We start from the raw sequence: 21,348 nt of genomic DNA on the forward strand, positions 1-21,348 counted from the left end.
ACACACACACACACACACACACACACACACACACACACACACACACATTCTCACACATTATTGCAGGACCTTCATTCATTATAAAGAGAAATTGGCATGCATTGGTGGGCTTATAGGGCTCATTCATTTTTTTTTCCAATCCAAAAAAATAAATATATCAGGAACTATCATAGTTTATGTAGATTATCAAAACAATGGTAAAAATCTGATGAAAAAAGTTATACAATACAAAATAGAATACAAAAGTGAACAATAAAATTACATTTTTTTGTTGTTGTTGTGTTTCTTCATGAGAGTCCGGTGCATAATCAACACAGCATTTGTATTTACTCCACACTCCACACGGTATAATTGTCGGTGCATAGGGACATGAAATCAAGTGGAAAACCAAGTGATTAACAAAGCTGCTCATTTGAAAGAATCTGCAAAAAAACAATAACAGTAAACCTCGGTTATACTGTATTGATACCATTCAGAGACAGCAGCAACTTGGCGACTTGGAGAATCGATACTTATTGGATGTACTTACATGGGTCTCATGTCCCTCCCTCAGATTGTATGTGAGGTCCTGTTGGATGTCCTGGACAAAGCGCTGCGAGTATTCAGGGTAAAGATCCAACACCTCGTACAGCCCCCTGAGGTTAACACACTGCAGGTCACAGTAGGTCAGGGCTTTCACGTCCGCGTTGGTTTTTATCACTCGGTCATCTAAGGACAGGTTCGCCCCGATCAGATCGCCTTTACCTGCTCAGAGAGAGAGAGACATGGACATGGGTCAGAGTAAGGGGTCACAGTATACAGATTTTTCTCTGGTAAAAGGGTATGAGGATGTAGTTTCTCGAATGTAGACTCTGCAACATGTTTCAGATCTTCCATTTATTAAAAAGCTTCTCTGGGAGAGTGCAGGTTGGAGTGTGTGAAGGTGTTTGGATCAACATGATGCTGCGGCATTAGAAAAACACCTGTCCTCCTGCCCTCATGTCTGCACACATAACTAACAGATATATTAATTCCACAGGTATGTCACTTAAGTCCATCGCTATGATAAATGACTTTAACAAAGGATTACTTTTTTTACAATCCACCAAGTCTGCAGTTGTAAATGTCAATATGATTTAATTAGTGGTCCAATGATTCATTGATGAACTAAAAAGCTACAAAGACAAAGCAAGTGTCATGCTAGAAGAGGATTAACACCAGCCTGGCTACCCAAAACAAGTTCATATTAATAATTAAAACTGACCAACAACGTATTAATAAAAAGATTTATTATTAAGCAATAAATGATACAATTCCTCTCTTGGGTCTGCCATAATCTGCCCTGCCTTTGGGTTATGTTTTTTAACTTTCAAGTCACTCATTCATATTTAGTGTTTTCTGTTTTATTTTGTCGCCTCTAATTTCATATCACCTCACTTCCTGGCCTCCATCGTCTGCCCCGCCCCGATTAGTTTCACCTGTCCCTCGTTAGCCCTACGGTCACCTGACCTGCTGCTCCTGTTCCCACTTCCCCATCAGTTGGTCACTATTTAAACCAGCCCAGTTCCTTTGTTGTTGTTGCTGTATGGAATTTTGGTTGTTTGTTACCTGCGTGCCGTTACCTGCGTGCATCTTAGACTCACAGTCTGTAAGCCTCTTGTTTATTGAATCATTCAACTGCTCCCGTCAGCCTGCTTTTGTTTGTGTGCTTCCCCTGCTCTCCTGACTGTAACATGGCCTATTTCCTTCCACTAAGACCAGACAGTCACAACTGAGGAAAACATGAGGAAATGAAATTGGCATCAAGACCGTCCTTCCACAATCATTTGAGGTCACTGTATTTTATGCTTTTTCCAGCTGAGACTGTTGTGGTTCAGTTGTAGCTGAGGCAACTGTAAGTTATATTTTAACTTGTTGCAGCTTTTTTCACAATACATTAAAATAAAGCTGACAAGAAGCTTTTCTTTACACTTCTTACACTAATGCTACTGTCTGTTGCCCATCAATCTGACACTTGTCAGATTATGTTAAAAGCACAACTGGTCATCTGAACGCATTGAGAACTTGATGAAGCAAACGAGATGAAACTCATTAGGTATTGTTGGGGAATTTACATACCACCAAAAAAACTAAAACTAAGAATTAAGTAGACTGTACAATGTACAGAATATAACGATTTACAGTATTATTTAAAAACCATAATCACTCTTACTGTTTTTAGTAAATTTGAGTCTGTGAATGAAGTTGTGCTGACAGCTGTTTCCTGTTCTCATACAGAATGAAGCTGTACGAAGTACCACGTTAGTGTTAATGCCCCTTAAGCAGTGATAAAATATTCATTATGGTCATTGTGAACCGTGAACGCTGTTCAATTTCACCGAAGCTGATGGAGCAGCAGTCGTGACTGTCCCCCCCCTTCTCTCTCCCCCTCTCTCTCTCTTTAGCGCCTATCTCTCAGTCCATTCCTTGCTTCAACCATTACTTCTCTCCCTCCCTCTGTTTCTAGATTCCTCTCTCCTCCTCACATCTGCTTCACTTTCAATACTGTCCGTCCGTTCTGTTCTCTCTTCTTTGCTGCTTCTTTCCTTGTTTACGTTCCTTTATCCTCATACTTTCTTGCTTCCTTCCCTGTGTTTTCTGTCCTCTTACTTTCCTTCTGCCTGTTTTCATTTCATTCTTTCCTTCCTTGTCTTTCCCCCTATTTCGTTCCTTTTTTTATTCCTCCATATTTTTGTTATTTCCTCCAGTCCTTTTTTCTATTATCCCTGTTTCCTCCCTTCCTCATTTCTCTATTTTGTTTCCTATCTTTTCTTCCTTGCTTCCTTACCTTCTTCTTTTCTCTGGTTTTCTTTTCTTTCCTTCCTTAATTTCTTCCATTGTCCACATTTCCGTCATATCTTCTTTGCTCACTGCGTTCCTTCTTTTTCCGGTCCTCCTTCTCCTCCTTTCTTCCTCCATTCCACTTCTTTCTATGCTTCCTCCATGTTTCCCATATTTCTTTACTCCATTGGGTTTCCTTTCCTTTCCTCTGTCCCTCCTTCCTTCATACCTGTTTTCCTTCCATATTTTTCTTCCTCCTTGTTCTTCCTCTTTCATTCCATTCTCAAATATTTGCCCCCGCCTTCCTCCCCTTCTTTCCTTCCCCTCCACATCTTAACTCAGCTGAAGTCTCTTGTGTATTTTAAATTCACTCTCAACTTTCCTCCCTCTCTCCTTTTTTTTCTCTTATCTGTTCCTCTCATCCTGCAGCCCCTCCTCTTTCTTTCACGCTATCCCTTTACCTTCAATCCAGTTGTTTCATTTGTTTCAGAGATTCTACTTCGGTCATTCTCTCTTCTCTCCACCAACCACAGTTTTTACTCACCCTCTCTCTCAACATGGCCTCTCTAGCTCTCAAACACTCTCTACTAGGAGGTTCTGAGCTGTGGCTACAGACTTGTGTTGTGACAAAGAAGAGGACACAGGAAAGAGTAACGCTGATTTTTTCTCCTTAAGTCAGACACTTGATGCCACCTGACCTCCTGCACAGTCAACAGGCAAGCACACAGTGCTCTCTGCCTGTCAAGCCTACACACACACACACACACACACACAAACAACACTTTACACTAGTAAACAATTCCATCTACTACATGCAGGCCATATTATGCACACTTTTTTTTGCAAAAGGAGAAATAAGCAAGGAGAGAAAGCAGAAACAAACAACACACACACACACACACACACACACACACACACGTACACACACGTACACACACACACACACACACACAAAACAGAGATAAAAGTTTAAGCGCTGCACCAATAGAGACAAAGTGATGAATGGAGGTTCAGATTCAGATATGTCTTGCTTTGTCTTACTTTCACTTACTCTCTCAGACACACACACACACACATGCTTGTGCCGTGCCGGATTGTTCTATAACTCTGTGTCATGAAGGTCAGATAGCAAAAGCCATTAAGGTCACTCTTTACAAGAGGTTGTGTTACACAGCAGATGTGAGTGGTTGGAAACTAGACTGCGAGGTGTTCGCATCTTGTTTCAGATGCATTCAGCACCAAGAGACCTGCATGATGGCTATGGGGCTTTTCATTACATACTCAGACTATCACACAATGTGTGTGCATAACTTAAACAGGAAATTCTCCACCAGGTAGAAATGTGTGCAGATGTATTGAAGGAAGGGTGTGATGATGACAGATCATTTTCTGTGAGAAGAGCAGCACTAAATTAGTTCCAAAACCAATTTTCCAAGTAGTTTTTTTAATGAAGATGAGAACGGTACTAGAAAGATTCTTCTGGGCAGAGCCAGGCTAGCTGTTTGCCACTGCTTCCAGTCTTTATGCTAACCTAAGAGCTTTTGATATTACAAATATGCATTTGGTTGCAAACACAGTGACGAGATTATCATCTATTCTAAGCAGTCCATCTGCTGTGGTCGAAGTGTCTGCTGGACCAATTTCTTCATCTAGTTAAATATAAATACGTATATAAAAAAAAATGTCAGTTGTTTCTTTCAACAGTCCTTTCTTCCATACAATCTAATTAAATTTCCTTCCATTAGAACTTCACATAATGACCTCTACTGCATTAATAGCACAACTCTTATTTTTAATCATCATGATTATTATAGTATAATGACTGAAGACACCCAAACATATTTTCTTTGTTTGAGCTGAATTGCAGCTTTAGCAAATGTTTTACAACCTCGTTTCTCCATTAATGAGAAGCACATTTCTATTTTAGAATCACAGCTATCTGGAATTGCTGATTCCAGGGTTATACCACCACTGAAATGCACTTAGGATTATTCTGTTTCTGTAAAATGCAAACAAGTCAATGCTGGCAGGTGATATAATAGTAATTAGCTGCTGCCTTTGCAAATCAAATATTAATTCAACACTGCAACTGAAAAATGCATCCAATGGTGGCTTTGAGTAGCCTATAAGGACTGATTTCACCCACCATGGACTGGCCCGGACAGCACTGAACTGGCCTAGACTAGATGAAACTGAAATTGCCTGACTCCGATGAAATGGACTGATGAAATGGACTCGACTGAACCGGACAACAGAGATTGAACTGGACAGGACTGAATTACAATGCAGTAGAACAGACTTGACCATAATCTGCCAGACATAGACTGGACTGGATTAACCTGTATGGGATTGCACAATCATGGGATGCTCTGAATGTTGTATATAACATAATATATACTTTATATATATATATATATAGTATATAATATAACACAATCTGGGGTTGAATGTTTGTGTCTGTTTTCAACATCTCACCTAATTATTAAACCAGCTCCCCCATCTTGCATGCAGAGGTAAGTCTTTGACTAGCTGCTAGAACATAATATTGAAATAAATTTGCATCTATCTAGGGTTGCTTTTCCAGGAGTTTAATAACAATAGGCTCTAGCTGTAGCCTTTAGGCTATAGTGATGCTCCTAGTTCTAAACAATGATGCTCATTTGCCAGCGTTATCACAATAAGCCGCGCAGAGCTTTAATATGAAGTTTGCTGCCAAGAGTTTCTTTGTAAAACTATAATCCTTCTTCCCCTCACATTCCTTTATCGTACCCAGGATGGCCAGCACCATGCCGTCTTTCAGAACCTCCATGGATCCGGAGCAGACAAAGAAGATGGCCTGGAGTGCGTCGCCCTGTCGGAGGAGGTACTCTCCGGGAGCGCAGAAGGACGTCTTGATGTGCAGCGAGAGGGAGCGCAGGCAGCCGCGACTGGCAGAGGCAAACAGCGACAGCTCCAGGATCTCCTTGTTAAGGTGCATGGTGATGTCGGATCGCAGCTCGTCCGGGAAGTCCTTCAGCAGCTGTAAAGATGATGGGAGGAAGAAAGAGAGAGAGAGAGAGAGAGAGAGAGAGAGAGAGAGAGAATGAGGCAAGAGTGTGGCGAGCACGACAGCTGTGAAAGCACAGCCATGCTGCAACTCAGTGATTACATTTCCAGCCTCGGTTGCCTTTGATTTGATTCCTAAGCTATTGTACCACAGGAAACATTAGTGTCAAGGCAAGTTTATTCACATAGCCCAAAGTCAATTGTTTGCCTGAGAGCGTTTTTACAATCTACACAACACACAAAACCCTATTTATTTTCTTAGACCCTAAGATAGTGAGAAAAAACTTCCTACAAAATTTAAAAACCTCCCTCTTCCAGGACATTGTTGTAAACAAAACCAACACGATTGGTTTTTTATGTGCTATCGTAAAGATGCAATACATTTAAGAACTCGTTAGAGCCTAACACCTTGATATTAGCTCAGAATAGGCATGTCTGTTAAAAGATACTGAATCACGAATATTTCTAATATGCTGCTGTATAAATCAACACAAATACAAAGTTGCTACACAAGCAACACACAAATACGATCTGAAAAGGCCCGTCTCACAGTTAAAAAAAGACAAGTCAAATCATTGAATATCACCAGTCTGTACGTCTCTTTGGCGGGACTAAGATCTGGAGCTCACCGTCATATAGAGTCGATCAATGAGTCATCAGAGCCGGGCTGACTTTAATCAACAGGCTCATCTATAATTCATCTGTCTGGGATTCATCATCTTCACTCCATCTCAGCGCTGGTCTGGGCTCTGACAGCTGTCTCGCAGGCATTCACAGCCTGGAGGGATGAGCTGCTATTAGACTACTAACTGGTTGCCTCCTTTTCCCTCGGTTTGTCAAGAAATGGTGTTGTTCCCCCTCCTTTTCTGTTCGTCTATTCTCTGAGCTGTCCTCATGCCATAATGTTGTTTATGTTGTTCAGTGCCATGTCCTGTTGTCCCAGTTTCATGTGTATTGACATGCATGGTCCTGGAATCATGTCACCTAGATCCCCACACATCTCCAATTTCCATACATTCATCGTACGTTGCACTCAAGTGTGACTTCAACTACAAGCAACCTAGAAATAAACCTCTTCAAGGATTTCAACCCCCAGGTTACAAAATATCCTGTCATCCACAAATGACCATGTAAGACCGTTTTCTGTTCTTGTCTTCTGTCCCCTCCTTGTCAGTCAGTGCTGAGGGAAAGATTGATGCTCTTACATTGATGAGGATCATGTAGTATTGATCATATTATCACTTGTATGATGGGTTTGAATGTGGATGATGAGGATTGAGAAGTATGTGATCTTTCAGATGAATTATTGATCCCTGTATGCTGGCAAAAACAGGAGTTAACAGAAAAGGGAGGGTGAGGATTTATACTGATGTAAGTGTGTATATGTGTGCGTGTGGTACCTCATTACAGTCGATGCCGTTGTTGACCGACCAGGTGGTCTGAAAATACTCCAACATTCGCTGCTTGACGCTCTGCGGCAGGTGATGGACACGTATAAAGTCCTTGAGGTCTTTGGTTCTGGTGTGGTACTGGGACCACCGTGAGTACATCCTCTGGATAATGGCTGTCACATTACCAAAGACCAATGCGTGCATCAGTGCTGCAGGTGTAGAAGGAGAGGACAGGAAATGGATGAAGGGAGAGTTAGACAGGGGAGAGATAATTTTCAGTTCCACGATGGAGGTTCACTTCTGACCTGGATAGATTAGCATGGTTACATGGAACCTGCTCCGGAGCAGGTTATGTTGGAGATAACTCGTATAAAAGCACCGCCTACTGACCAATCAAAGCTCGGTACGGAGATGAAAAATGAATATGCGTTGCAGTGGGACATGTTGTAGTCGTGTCTTACAGAAACAAACTGGATGCAGCGTTACTTTGCTCCGGTTACTGTAATGTATGCTGTGGGAGATTATAAAGTATGGAAGTAAACCTTCTTACTGCTTTGAATTATGTTTTTATATTTACTTTTTTACTTGCTCACAAGTCACACCGCCAGAGTGCAGCTGAAGGAATAAGAATGCATCCAAGCAACATATCAACTTAACAGAATACACACATGTAATTATGATCAGATCTATCGTGCTCTATATGAAGCAGTGATATTAAAGATCTGTTAAGTTACGTATTCACACAGACGGCGATTTTCTGCCTGCTGTCCTTCCTGCATTTGCCAGCAATTTGTCCGACACCACAGTTTTCTCTTTATTTATAAAATGCGCCGATCTACTGACAGCAGACTTGTCCATGTTTGGGAAATAACCAGACAAACCAGTCAACCAGCTGAAAATTGTATTTACATTCATGTCCTGCAACCTCCCAGACGGGAACATCAGTGTTGGGACTGAGCGGAGCTGATTTAATTGGTATGACAGATACCTGCCTTTTAGACGCCTTTAGATAATGTATTCTCCTAATCTCATTCAGTTTCCAGCTGCGTCGCAGGTACATTGCACACATCTGAACACAGACTACATGTCAAGTGTCACTGTGGTGTCACTAACTCCTTTTTCTGACATGTGCCATTGATCCTCTTTAGGCATACAGTTACTAAATTCCTTCTACAAACCCATTGGGTTTGACCTATCCTCTGCTGGTGTTTTGTGTTGGTTTTCATTTTGCGTGAACACACAGGGACGGGATGTGTGTGTGCGTGTGTGTGTGTGTGTGTGTGTGTGTGTGTGTGTGTGTGGTCTGCATCTGTGACTTCTACTGCCCCCAGGCAGCCAGAGACATTTAACTTTTTAGCCGAACCAGTGTGGGGAGCATCCACAGGGAAAACCCCCGCCACGGCAACCTCTATTTATCCCCAAAATCTAAACTTACAGTAACGATCCAGTTTTAGCTGGATCCGACCATCTTGCAAAGGTCTGTTTAATACTTGCCACTGGAAGAAAAAAAAATGTCTACATGTCTTATTGGAATCGGATTGTGTCCATATTACTATTGAATCATTAAACCAAGACATCATGGATTAGCATGTAGATGTAAATATAATTATACGGTATGATTGTATATGCTGTAAAATCACTGTGGACCCAAAAGTAATGTGACCTTAAAAAACAAATTTGATTTATAGAAAACACAACATGCACGTGAATGCTGATGTGTGCATTCTGTGTACCTCCTATGAGCATGACGCAAATAGAGAAGATCTTTTCGATGTCAGTGTTGGCCGACACGTTGCCGAAGCCCACGCTGGTCAGACTGCTGAGGGTGAAGTAGAGGGAGGCGATGTAGACGCTGCGGATGGCGGGGCCGCTGCCGGTCCCGTTCACGGCTCCTATGGCATAGTACGGCGACTCCAGGCGCTTCCCCAGCTCATGGAGCCATCCTGTATTTAAATGGGGACAGTGAAGGATAGAAGGAGAGATGGATGGTTATAGCTGGTATCTAATGCACTCTCATTGTGTTTTACAGTAACATGATCACAAGAGTATGGTCATTAAGAGGCAAACTTGCGAGAATATAAGGACAACGTATCTGTTCTGAGCAGAATCTATAGTAATTGTAAAGAATCAAAAGGTGCCTTATTACAAAACCTTCCATCTTGCAAAGTTTCCAATCTTCTAGCATTCCTGAAGGTCTCCATGCTATCACTATAAGTGCACCATGTAATTAGTTTTTTTTTTTACAATGAGCTGCAGTGTTCATCTCAAAGCGCAGTGCAGTGAAGCATACAGATGCAGACAAAGCTAACAGCATTGTTTCCAGGAAGTTGTGGTGAGCAGTGCTTTCCTCCGTGCTACATCTAGAACGACGCACTTAACAGTGGAAGCAGATCAGATGCTTGGGAACCAAAACTGATCCCTGGTCAGCGCGGTGTGCGGACAAGCAGCTGATCCCAGGAGAGTCTCCTGCAGACACTGACGAATGGTAATTGGATGGAATTCCCTCATAGCTGCCTGACTTCAACGCTCAGTTCAGCATCAGAAATGCATAATTAGGATACAACACATTAATCCTGCCTCATGCACTGACCTGTTATTTTATGACACAGAAATGCAGTAATTGGTGGAGAAAAATCGGCATGGTTCTCATGACCCAGTCAATGCTGACCCGGAAACAGTTATGAAGACATTGGGGCGAGGTAATTGCAAGCAGCGCAGCTCATCGATACTGACCAGAGATCTCAGGGTGCCTCATTATACGAGGGACCTGGATGCTGAGGGGGAATTACGCTCAGTCAATTTTACAACACACACAAGCACCTGCATGGAAGGGCACACACACACACAGCTGATGTAATTGTTGCTGTTATATTTTCCATCCAATACGGATTTTACAACAGACTTAAGGAATCAATAAAATCGATGAGGAAATCTTAATTTAGCAGTTAGCTGAAATATTGAGGAACCAAGACAAACACCCAATCAACCTGATGAGGCACGATGATTCAACAACATAGTTATTAGCAGGGACCTCTCAATACAATATTTGGGGTCAAGTCGATTGCTACGAGGCTTATCGTATTACTACAGTGTATCTTCAGAAACAGAAACATGTACATAAACATCTACCTTGATAAAAAAAAAATAGAACTGCAGGTTTTAAGCTTTGATAGCTTTTCAGAACCATTGTTGTTTTGGGAATAATGAGCTATGAAACTTCACCAGAGTATTGACGTGTCAACGAGCCCAACACATGAAGTACATGAAGCAGAAATTAAATTGGAACACACATAAATGCAAGGAGTAGAAAAAGGAAGGGTCTCTCTTACATGGAATACATGCGAGATTTATGTGCTAACAAATGTAAAACAAATTGGCATTCTTTTATTGATGCCAGAAGATCAATAAAAAACATTTCCTCTTTAAAGCCTTTATTCTGAGCCTCAAGCCATGAGTCATTTATTCCATAGATTATTGCTCATAAAATGCAATACAGAGCGCGTTCGCTGGATGACAGATCCCTCGGATAGAACAATGGAGATGAAAGGAAACCACATTATCTGGCTTCATTACTGCACGCATAAAGTAAAACAAAACCACAGACAAATACATGTGTATCAAGAGCACAGCCGTATGCATGTCATGCTTTGAGTGCCCATTTAAGATACCTTAAAGAAACTGCCAGTCTTGCTGCGGGTCTGAGGAATTTATTAACATGCGTCTTAGGCGATCCAATCGCAAATGTGAATGAACCCCAGACGCATTGTGGACACATTGAGATCCGATGCCTCAGACCACATTCGGAGGTGGTCTTAACCACGTATGGCCACATCCTTTTCGCAGTCTGTATGTGAACGTGTCCAGTGCCACGTTGAACTGACGTCCTTTGCGTAAGCAGAAGTACGTACTCATACGTGCGTATCAAATTGTGTAAGATGGCTTTCTCGCTACGTGCAACATTTTTGTAAAGCCCGTGGAGTGCGTAAAACATCTTGCGTGGTTTGGTTTGCCTGGAACACGCTAAGAATTAGAGCCGGTCTGTATTGTTTTGATTTCTTCTTCTTCTTTTAATTTCCTGCAGACTAGACACGGGAAGTGCATTGCAGCCTCCCGCCAGTTAAAAACAACAATGCATTTTGTCACGCGTAATGATGTATGCGTGTATTTGCAGCAGGGAAGTGACATCTGATCACAAGCGGTCACTCGAGATACCTTCTAAAGCCATTCTTAGAGTTGTCCACTTCACCAAAGACGCATTCTGCAGCAACACTAATCACTAACACTACTCTAAGATCCTGGAGATACACTTCCTGGTTTTGGTATGGTGCTTAACAGTGGTAATGGAAGAATGGATCTTGTGATTGAATGGATCAACAACTGAACTTGGAGGTGTTTTTTTACTTCTGGGGATTATTTTTCCTTCACTCACCGATATCCCAGTTGTAGGCGTTGGCCTCTATCTCCATCTTGCCGATAATGTACCAGATGCAGGCCATCCAGTGGGCCAGCAGGGCGAACATGGACATCAGCAGCGTCAGGACCACTGTGCTGTGCTGCGAGTAGCGGTCCATCTTCTGGAGCAGCCGCAGCAAACGGAGCAGACGGACTGTTTTTAACAGGTGGACCACTGACACCTGGTGATAAAGAACAAGGACCCAGGGTGAATTTATTCTAAGGATGTTATCATATACACGGGTATCATTTGTGAGGCGTACATTGAAGGTGCCACTAAAACAAAGCATTGTCTTCACCTCCCTCTCCACAACTATAGCTCCTGAGGGCAACATGGTTAGTATTCCTTGCAAAGCAGTGATTCAGTATCACAACTACATAACTCCCTTTTCATTTCTTGAGATTTGAAGGTGTTCTGCTGAGGGCAAAGTCAGCGAGACACGCAGATATGAAGAGAGAGAAACAGAAACTGTGAAAGTGAGGAGCAGGCGCCGATCGTCTCCTTGTTTTACAGACAGTTAATCTCAGGGGAAGAGTGATAAACCAGCACACACACACGCTAATAACACTGCCTGAAGTGGTGAAAAGCTCTTAACCATGCTTCATGTCCTCTCCAACATTAGCGGCTGCTCATATTCTCTCATATTCTATAATTAGACCTCGACAAATGCTTGCAAATACATCAACATTATGATCTTTTTGAAGATTTTCTGATGCAGGAGTCCTTGATTATAAAACGACCAATTAGAGCAATCAGGCATTGCTCAAAGGTGTGGTTTAAAAAAAATTGTTCATCTCCAATGCTTACCATCACCGTACAGTATTTCTCTACTCGTGCCTCCTTCATCTTCTGTCTTTGCTCACTCAAACAACTTCCCTCGACTGACTTACGCACACAATGTTCCCTCAAAGTTCCCTTTTACTCCTTTCCCACTGTAGATGTGACGTGAAGGTCATCTATTGTGCACCTGCTCCTCAGGCTATCTCCACTGACAGTCTATCATTTGGGGCTTGCCATCGTGTATTCCCATCGGAGATACACATATATACTCACACGGATGTATGTCGCGTGTGTATTTGTGTAGTGTGTGTGTGTGTAGGGGTGGTGACTGGGGACAGGTGGAGACTGAAAAAGTGGGGCGGATATTCTACGGAAAAGGAATATATAATGTAATAACTATAATAACTAGACAGGGAAGTTAGACATGGGCAACAAAGTAAGGATGGCAAAAGAGGAGAGTGGAAATGTGTGTGTGAGAAAGAGAATTACACAATCAGCGCGTTTAAACAAAGCTAAGAGGAGGAGATGTGAGAACAGTCCTGATCAGAGGTTGTGTCTGTGTTTCCAGTATGTTTTCTGGTGGGTTTTCCACACTCTGGCTGTGAGAAATAGAGAACTGGTGCAGCTCGAGGGGTAATGAAGCCTCCTGCTGAGCCCTGGGGAGAAGCTCCATCTCCTCTCCACCATCTATCAACACCTATGGAGAGAGCAGGCTGCACCACGTCCCATTCTCCTCCAACAGCACGAGCAGTAAGCAATCCACCCAGCAATACATACGCCGCCTGCTACTTTCTCCTTCAACTTTTTCCCCCTCCCACTTCTATCTCACCCCTGCCACTCACATTTGCATTTCATCTTCTCATCAGGTGTGAACTTTACATTTCGCTACTTGATTGACATACTTTGCCTCTGCTTTTTAATTTGAATGCACAAGACTTAACAGAATTACTCATTATTTCTGCCCCTGCAGCCTCGCTACAAGCCAATCAGAGCAATGTGACTGATCATATTTATTTTAATTTAATTCATTGATGCAGTAGCATTGGGCCAATAGGCATTCATAACACTGTTCTCCAATTGAAGCTCTACCTTGCAGAATTTCGGGAGCAGGACAACCTCAACCACGACACTTCCTGCATTTCCATCCTATTTAGTTTTGTTTAATAGCAACGTTGTTCCTTAAAATACTACTTTAGCACCCGTAAACTACCTCAACAAAAAACAAGCAGATACATATTAATTTGATTAAAAATATCAAATATTTACTTTTTTATTTATTTATTGTCAAAGGGATGATTTTATTCAAATGGTCCTTTCACTATTTTTTTGTGAGACACTTCAAAATGTGCGGCTGCTCACACAAAAAAAAGGAAGAAACCTGACGGTCAGGTGAGGGGATTATCTGGGAAATAGGAAAATATGAAAAAGGAAATGTGTGGAAAAAAGCAAAGATGACAGAGATACGACAAAAACAAAACACCAGGGAGGGACAGCGCCGAGGCCCCTTGGCTTATTTTCGTGAAAGATGGCTTCTGTCCTCAAAGGGGACATCAGTCTAAATGCTCCGTCCTGAGAGAGGACATCACGCAGAACGCTCAGCAACTGCTGGCCACTGGCGCTCTGCCTGGCGGCGGCAGGGGAACTTGTGGCCCAGTCGCTAATGTAATGTAATGCAGGCACCTTCGCCTGGAGCGAAGGTCTGCATTACAGTGATTGAGTGAGTGGAAACAGCCTCTATTTTCCTACATTAGAGGCTGGAAAGCAAAAACTTCCATAAGCAACCCATCAAAGCCCCCTGACTGTGCAGTGGGTGATATCATTCAACCACAGACAAGACAAGAACGTCTACCTAATTGCTCCAGATCTCCGTTTCTTCCAACATTCAAGAACTCTTAAGGGGCCCATGTAGTCAACCAGAGAAGAAAAAAAGGTTTTAACGATACAGGTTTGATTGCTTTCTCAGCCCTTGTACAGTTTGTGGAATCAATACGCAGAATCAAAGAGGCGCTCGAGCAGCGCTGGAAACAGTCCATGCAATCTATTCTCATGAAATGTCAAATGTGCTGGAGGTGTTGCACTTTATAACGTGAATGTACAGTAGCCGACTGATTATGTTCTAAACATTGGGGGTTAAGCACCAAGCCAATTGTTACTCACCACGCTGACTTTGAAGGCATAGAGCAGGTCAAAGGGCAACGCGGCCACCAGGTCGATGACGAACCATGTGGTCAGGTAATGGATGCAGATCTGCCGAGCGTCAAAGATCACCTGGCCCGATTTGCTGACATAACTGGTGCGAAAATTACAAACAATGTCTGGCAGGAAAGACAAATGGGGGTGGGGGTTTGGTTATTGTACATTCTGGTTGTTATTCCTCTATAATTGCACTTAAATTAGATTGAGCTAGTTTATGATTCTCAGGTCTCCAATTGTGAAACTGACCTATGATGAACAGTATCTCCACTGCGATGTCACTGACAGTTGTGCTGCGGGTCAGGTCGTCATCATCGCCGATGAAGCACACATTGTAGGGCACCGTCACAGCCACGTAGAAGGTGGCGAGTAGAATCAGCCAATCCCAACCAGCTTTGAACGTGCTGTAGTGGAGTAAGATGAATTTCGATTTCTTGGCATCTGCTACCTTGTACTCTGGCAGAGCAGGCGGATCCCCAAACACATTCTGGACAGGACAGGATAAGAACACAGATAAAGTAGCAAAAAGTTACCTCCACTTACTTTGTTTTGGTGGTCCCACCCCATCGTGGAGCCACCCAAGGATAAACCAAGATAAGGCCAGTAGACAAGAAATATAATTTAAAACACATAAAACCAGCTTTCTTTATGTAACCAGGTGGTAAATCTATTCAGATGTAGTTTTCCACTTAGCATACTTCTCAAAGTGTTCTTTCTCGTTTTCTTCTGAGTGAAATATTATTTAAATCCAGGTAAAAGTAAAGCAGATCGTAATTAAGAGGCCGTCACAGTCTCACTGTGGACGGTTCTGTGAAAGTAGAAGGTAAAAAAACACACATTTCTTGTGATGCATTCCAGTACAAATACGTATAAAACGTTAACTGACGACATGGTTTGATTTAGGCACTTACGGGATTCCCGTCCTGAAGTTTTGGGCATTTTGTTTTTTATTTGAATCCAAGAACCTGAATCTATAATAATAATAATAATAAGTGTGGCATCTAATTCCACGGGCTACATTCATAACATAATTAAGAACTGCTAACTGCTTTTTTTTAATTAGCTGGTTAAACTTGTGGTTGAGTTGTGTTTAATTGCAGTTCAAAGACATGGACTCAAATGATGTTTAACTGCAATGTAGCTATTAACTAACTGATATTCAACAATATTAGTTGAATAAATTACTAAATATAAAATTAAGCACCTCAATCACAAAAAAGAACTAACTACAAGCTATTTAAGCTCATGCTATTTGTCTGGGACTTTACTTTTTTAAACACACTCTCGGCTCTCGTCAGCCTTGTCTCTAGCTGCAGAAAGCAGCTGTTTTGAGTGAAAAGGTTAAGTACCTTATGCTACATGCTTAGCATCAACCGGCTGACATAGTTAGCGACTAACGAGTGAACACGCTGTAATGGAGCATTAGGCAGCTTAACAGCCAGGTGATTGCCTCAGCAGTAGGTGAACACCAAAACAGGGCTAAAGGAGAGCGAATATAAATTCATGAGCTGGACGAAGAGCGGGTCGTCCTCTAATCACAACCTCGATGGTTTGATCCCCGGCTCCTTCACACCGAATGTCGAAGTGTCCTTTAACCCCAAATTGCTCCTGAAGGCTGTGCCATTGGTGTGTGTGTGAGTGTGAGTGAATGTGCATTAGTTTAGATCCTGGTGGGCAGGTGGCAACGCTTTTGTAGTGGTCGAAAGACTTTTCTCATTTGTCAGGACTCTGACTCACTGCTAAAGTTGCTTTGTGTCTTCTTCCAGCAACAATAGGTAAAACACGTTTGTCATACTAATTTACAATATGATAATATGTTGTGTTTAAAGCTTGTTGTGCCGCCCCCAAGTGGCCAATAATCATTTAAACTTCTGGCTCCAAACATGAGAAAGGATGCATTTCACCTAAGGTGAGTGAGAGCCAGAGACATCACAGTAATGCTAGCTGGACCTATAATGTCTTAAATCATGACTTTTGTTTCAGACATTTGGACTGTATCATAATGAATATCTTTTTTTCTTCTGGTCGCAAAGATCTTTGGTTTGGTTTGCTTAAATTGATGCTACAAACAATTGCTGTTCTTGCTCATTTAATGTAATTGTGATGAAGAGCATCAGTCAGTGCGACTTAAGAGACCGTCTCCACCTGCAGACACAATATTTATCAAGTTTTGCCCTTTAGTCCTTTGATTGTGTCCATTGTGCTTCAAATAGCAGCATTGAGCTTCTCATTTCCTATGTTACAGTCCACCCACGACCACGCTTGAGTGATCTTTCACCCTGTTAAGTCTTGCCCTGTTGTTTGAAGAGACCGATGATACCTTGTTGAGTTTGATCTTGCTCTTCTCTCTGCTGTGGAGGTGACCAGAGATGTGGTAGAGCACCGTACTACTCCGCAGACGAGCCGAGCTGAAGTGAGAACCTGTTTTCACCCTGCCGCGCCGTCGCTCTGTAAACACACACAAATACACAAACGTTAGTGCACATCCCCCCCCCTACGACAATACTTTACCCCCCAATGTTAACTCCTGATGACTGAATCAGGAGTTATGGTGGATGAAATACACAATATCCCGCCCTGAATGAGAAAACATGAATATGAAACAGGACAAATGTGTCATTTCTCAGCAAATTGAACAATTCCTGAGTGAATTTTCTTTTCGTAATTGTCAAAGAACATCTGTTACCTGTTGTGATTTACATTATTCAGCCATAAATATTGGTTATTGTGTAAAAACACGATCTCCAGCTAAACAGTGCAATTTTCAGCTTTGATAAGTCGCTACTGGGGCAGAGAGGCACTTAAGTGTATTGTGGTAGATTCTCTGTGGTTGATTGCCACTCGGGTGGCTTTGTGTGTGTGCGCTTGCTTGTGGGCTTGCGTGTGTATTTCTTCCAAGTGTATTGTAGTAGATAAAAAAGTGGATGGTGTAGGAGTGAAGTGTTCAAACTGAGCAGATGGGTAATGGGATAAGGCACTTTATTGCTGCTGGGTTCTGGGCCCCATTCTGAACCCACAGGAAAGGACTGAGGCCAGATTGGCTTGAGGGGGATAACGGCAATAACAAAGCTGGAGAAAAGAAGTGATAACTGTGTTTGAGTGTCCTTTTGGAAAGTGTGCGCGCGGACCCCAGACAGGGCCCATCCATAACGCGGTGCGGCCTTGGGGGACGCGGCACGGCAGGAGCACAGAGACAGAGATGTGCTTATTTTTAGAACTAATGAATTTCCCTACACTTCTATAGCCCTTCTTGTAGGGGTAGAGGAGGGGGGTGTAGGTGGGGAGGGGCTTATGCAGGCGTGCAGGGCAAACAGAGGAGGTGGGAATGTAGTGTAAAAGCAGCTGTAGAGGAGAAACAGAGGTGATGGAGAGAGAGTGAGCGGGTGAGGAAAGGAAGAGAAGGTGAGGAGAGGAGACGGGGTGAAAAGAGAGGAGACTGGGTTTCTCCCTTATGCACACACTGTCCACACTATAACTGGGTCGCATCCGAGGTGTCTGTCCGTCCTTGAAAGGCTTCCCCAGTACAGATGGAAACGCCCCACTGATGCCATAGTGTCTGTTTACCTCCAGGTTCTTCATGTTTCTCTTTCTAAACAACTTTAATGAGTTTATATCTGTCCATTCATCATTTATATAATTCTTCTCTACGCACTTTGTAACTTTGGCGTTATACAAGCCAAGGCATGAAAATGTAAATGTTTTGTGAGATTTAAAAGCATATTTTCATTTCCTAGCTTGTCCGACTCAAAGCCATTATTCTCTGTCTAAAGGCATGCTGCATCAGCCTCTTCCCTTTTCTATTCATTATGGGGGCGAAAATAACTTTCTGCTTCCTGTTCTCCTTTATTTACAGTAATGAGAGTAATTAGGCAAATCAAGGGGAGGCAGATGAGTAAAGTCAGGGTTGCTGACTCCACAGACGCACCCACACATGCGCACACATTGACCTTCCCTTTTGCTTTGTAGGAGGTTTTTGGCTTGAGCTTAGGTGTTGCCCTTAAGCTAAACCTTTTGAGGAAATCGATTTTGAGGGCAGAATTTGCAACTTTGCTTTGTATTAACAATGATGAAAATGATTAAAATCCTGGAAGGAAGGATACAATACAAAGATGTGTCTTTATACTGTAATCTAGCGATTTTGGCTCATCCGGCTGTGCATTTTAAGCAACCCTGTCTCATAATAATTATGTTTGTATACGTTCCAACTGCAGCTACATTTTGAAAGACATTTAATGCAACCTGAATAACTTTTTAAACATCATGTCACAAAATATTACTACGGAACATTATGGGAAATATTCACTATTTCATGTTTTCTTACGATATCTGCTTTTTCAATACAACATCCACACATAGCAGCTCAAGTATGTTCATGTTTTTTATGTTTTATGTTATGTTGAGGCACTCCGAGCACTTTGGTCAATGTTAGGGGGAAATTGTGCTCCTAGTTAAATAAAGAACATTTCAGGAGACAGGATGTATTTTTTTTTTCAGAACATTTCTTAAGTTAAAGTACAAAAGGTATTAGCATCAAAATATACTTAAAATGCCAAAAGTAAGAGTATACTAATTAAAATGGCCCTTATCACATATATGTACGGTAAGCCTGTATCACTGTATTATGATTATTGATGCTTTAATGTATTCATCATATAGATCTAGCCTTTTCATTTCTTTTCCCCATGGGTCTACCCACCACAGTCTCACAAAACCCGGTTGCAAACACTGTTGCAACAGACTTTGTATGGACACTTAGGATTGTTTTTGTCCGAAATAGCCGGCACTACACTAGCAATTTGGTCTGATGGATAAAAAATGGTACGCACTTGTAGCACTTAGCAGTGGCCTCAATAACTCAAATCCACATACTAAAAACAAAGAGTAAACATTTTAGAGCTTCGTATAGTGAGTGGAACCATTAGAATCCATTCAACAACAATAACAACCCATCTTCCACAAGACATGCATACTCATACTGACCTTCCTTCTTGTCCTCGTGGATGGCTTTGACTTTAGTGTCAGTGATGTCCTTAAATGAAGCCAGAAAGAGCACCACGTCTCCCTTCTCATTCTTAATTGGCACAATGTCCAGCAGGCACCAGAACAGCACAGCTGAAAGAGAGAAAGACACGTATTAACATTTTTATACACCGTCTCTGATTGCCCTCGGAGTAGATTAACCATGTGTGTGTGGAGCAGAACAGTTTTGATCCCCAGACGTTTTAGTAACCCTCTCTACAGTCGGAGGTCCCTACAGAGAAGCAGATCTTTAAATGGACCGAGTCGCTGTTCCCCAGGCGCAGAAAAAGATCAGCCCATCTCTGAGGTCCCGTTTCCTGCTCAATGGATTGCTGTTCAGAGGAACTGCAGGTCAGCATGTGTGTTTCTGCACCAGCGTCCGTGTGCTTGTGGTCATTAATGTCACTTTGTTTTAGTTTGATTCATCAGAAAGATATGAAAGGAAACTGATTATGTATTATCATTTTGTTCATCATTCAGTTAGTCTTTAATACATAAAGCTGCTAAAATCAATATTTTATATTAACAGTAGATTAAATGACGATGTTTAAATGTAAACGGGGTTCGCTTGTAGTGACCAACCCACTGATAACTAACACCAAGCTCTGCAGTTCCCTTCTGCTCTATGGAGCATTTTAACATCTCTAAGCACGTTGGAGCTCTCTTTAACCTGGTTTACATCGAGTTAGTTAAAGCGACTAGCTGGTGAAGTTAGTCGAGCATCTAGCAGCGTAAGAGACAGATGTTCTAACATGAATGCTAATGTGCCAACGCTGGTGTATAGTGGTGTAACGGTCCCCCTCACGGTTCGGCACGCATGTGAACTGTGGATTAATTACACAGTCTAACCATCATAATGTGAAATAAAGTTTGTTATCAGCCAATATTCAGTAAGAATTTGCTGCCAGGAATCTACCTTGTGAGTGGCTGGTCGCTACCACGGTGTTCTCCGCGCTGGGATTTTTTGAGGTTTTCTTCTGAGAACTTCAACCCAGTACGTTTTAAGTTCATCAAGTTAATTGTAAGATTTTTGGTCGCCTTAAATGTCTTATTCAGCGTTCGCTTGTAATTAGCTCCAACCTCTCGTATCGTTTCTGGTTGCAAAAAGCCAAGATGGCGACGGCCAAAATGCAGACCATGAGGCTTCAAAACAGTGTCCACCAGCCAATGACGTCACGGTGACTAAGTCGACTTCTTGTATATGTTCTCAATGGGCCACCATATTTTAAATGATACACCTTTTCAATTTGGGTAACAACGTGGTCTGACTTCTGGTCTCCTTCATTTCGTCTCGGGGGTTGAAATTCAGTTTAATCGGCATCATGCTGGTAGTTTGATCAGATATGGGGTATTTTTCGTGTTTCCTCTTTGATAGTTTGTTTATTTAAGGAATTCTTTATTCGAAGGTCAGCTAATATTTTTGTCATCTGGTCACCGTTTACCTTAACCCTCAAATACTTGTTATGTAAGATGGATATCCTCAAAGCAGCGGTCATGGTCTACCTTTCATTCTTTTCTATTCAGAGACTGCAAGTAAATTGCTGATTGCAAGGGAATTCCCACGGAGTTCCCTCCCATCACTCCCACTCACTTCCTTGCCTGGTGATGACTCAATCACAGCGTGTGTGTGTGTGTGTGTGTGTGTGTGTGTGTGTGTGTGTGTGTGTG

At 42.2% G+C, this 21,348-nt stretch overlaps 1 protein-coding gene across 2 annotated transcripts in view; it reads right to left on the reverse strand.

Annotated features, from left to right (window-relative positions):
* kcnh8 (potassium voltage-gated channel, subfamily H (eag-related), member 8) overlaps positions 1-21,348 on the reverse strand; it is a 52,790-nt gene that overhangs the window by 8,620 nt on the left and 22,822 nt on the right. For both annotated transcript variants that reach the window (XM_031853706.1, XM_031853705.1), the window contains exons 3-11: positions 19,642-19,773; positions 16,982-17,109; positions 14,911-15,148; positions 14,626-14,783; positions 11,665-11,869; positions 8,969-9,178; positions 7,245-7,444; positions 5,569-5,818; positions 530-744 (exon numbers count right to left, since the gene is read on the reverse strand). In XM_031853706.1, the coding sequence (XP_031709566.1) occupies positions 530-744; positions 5,569-5,818; positions 7,245-7,444; positions 8,969-9,178; positions 11,665-11,869; positions 14,626-14,783; positions 14,911-15,148; positions 16,982-17,109; positions 19,642-19,773 (1,736 nt within the window). The remainder of the gene's footprint in view (positions 1-529; positions 745-5,568; positions 5,819-7,244; positions 7,445-8,968; positions 9,179-11,664; positions 11,870-14,625; positions 14,784-14,910; positions 15,149-16,981; positions 17,110-19,641; positions 19,774-21,348) is intronic.

Source organism: Anarrhichthys ocellatus, unplaced genomic scaffold (assembly GCF_004355925.1).
Source record: "Anarrhichthys ocellatus isolate YVR2014 unplaced genomic scaffold, GSC_Weel_1.0 scaffold14, whole genome shotgun sequence".
Taxonomy (NCBI): Eukaryota; Metazoa; Chordata; class Actinopteri; order Perciformes; family Anarhichadidae; genus Anarrhichthys; species Anarrhichthys ocellatus.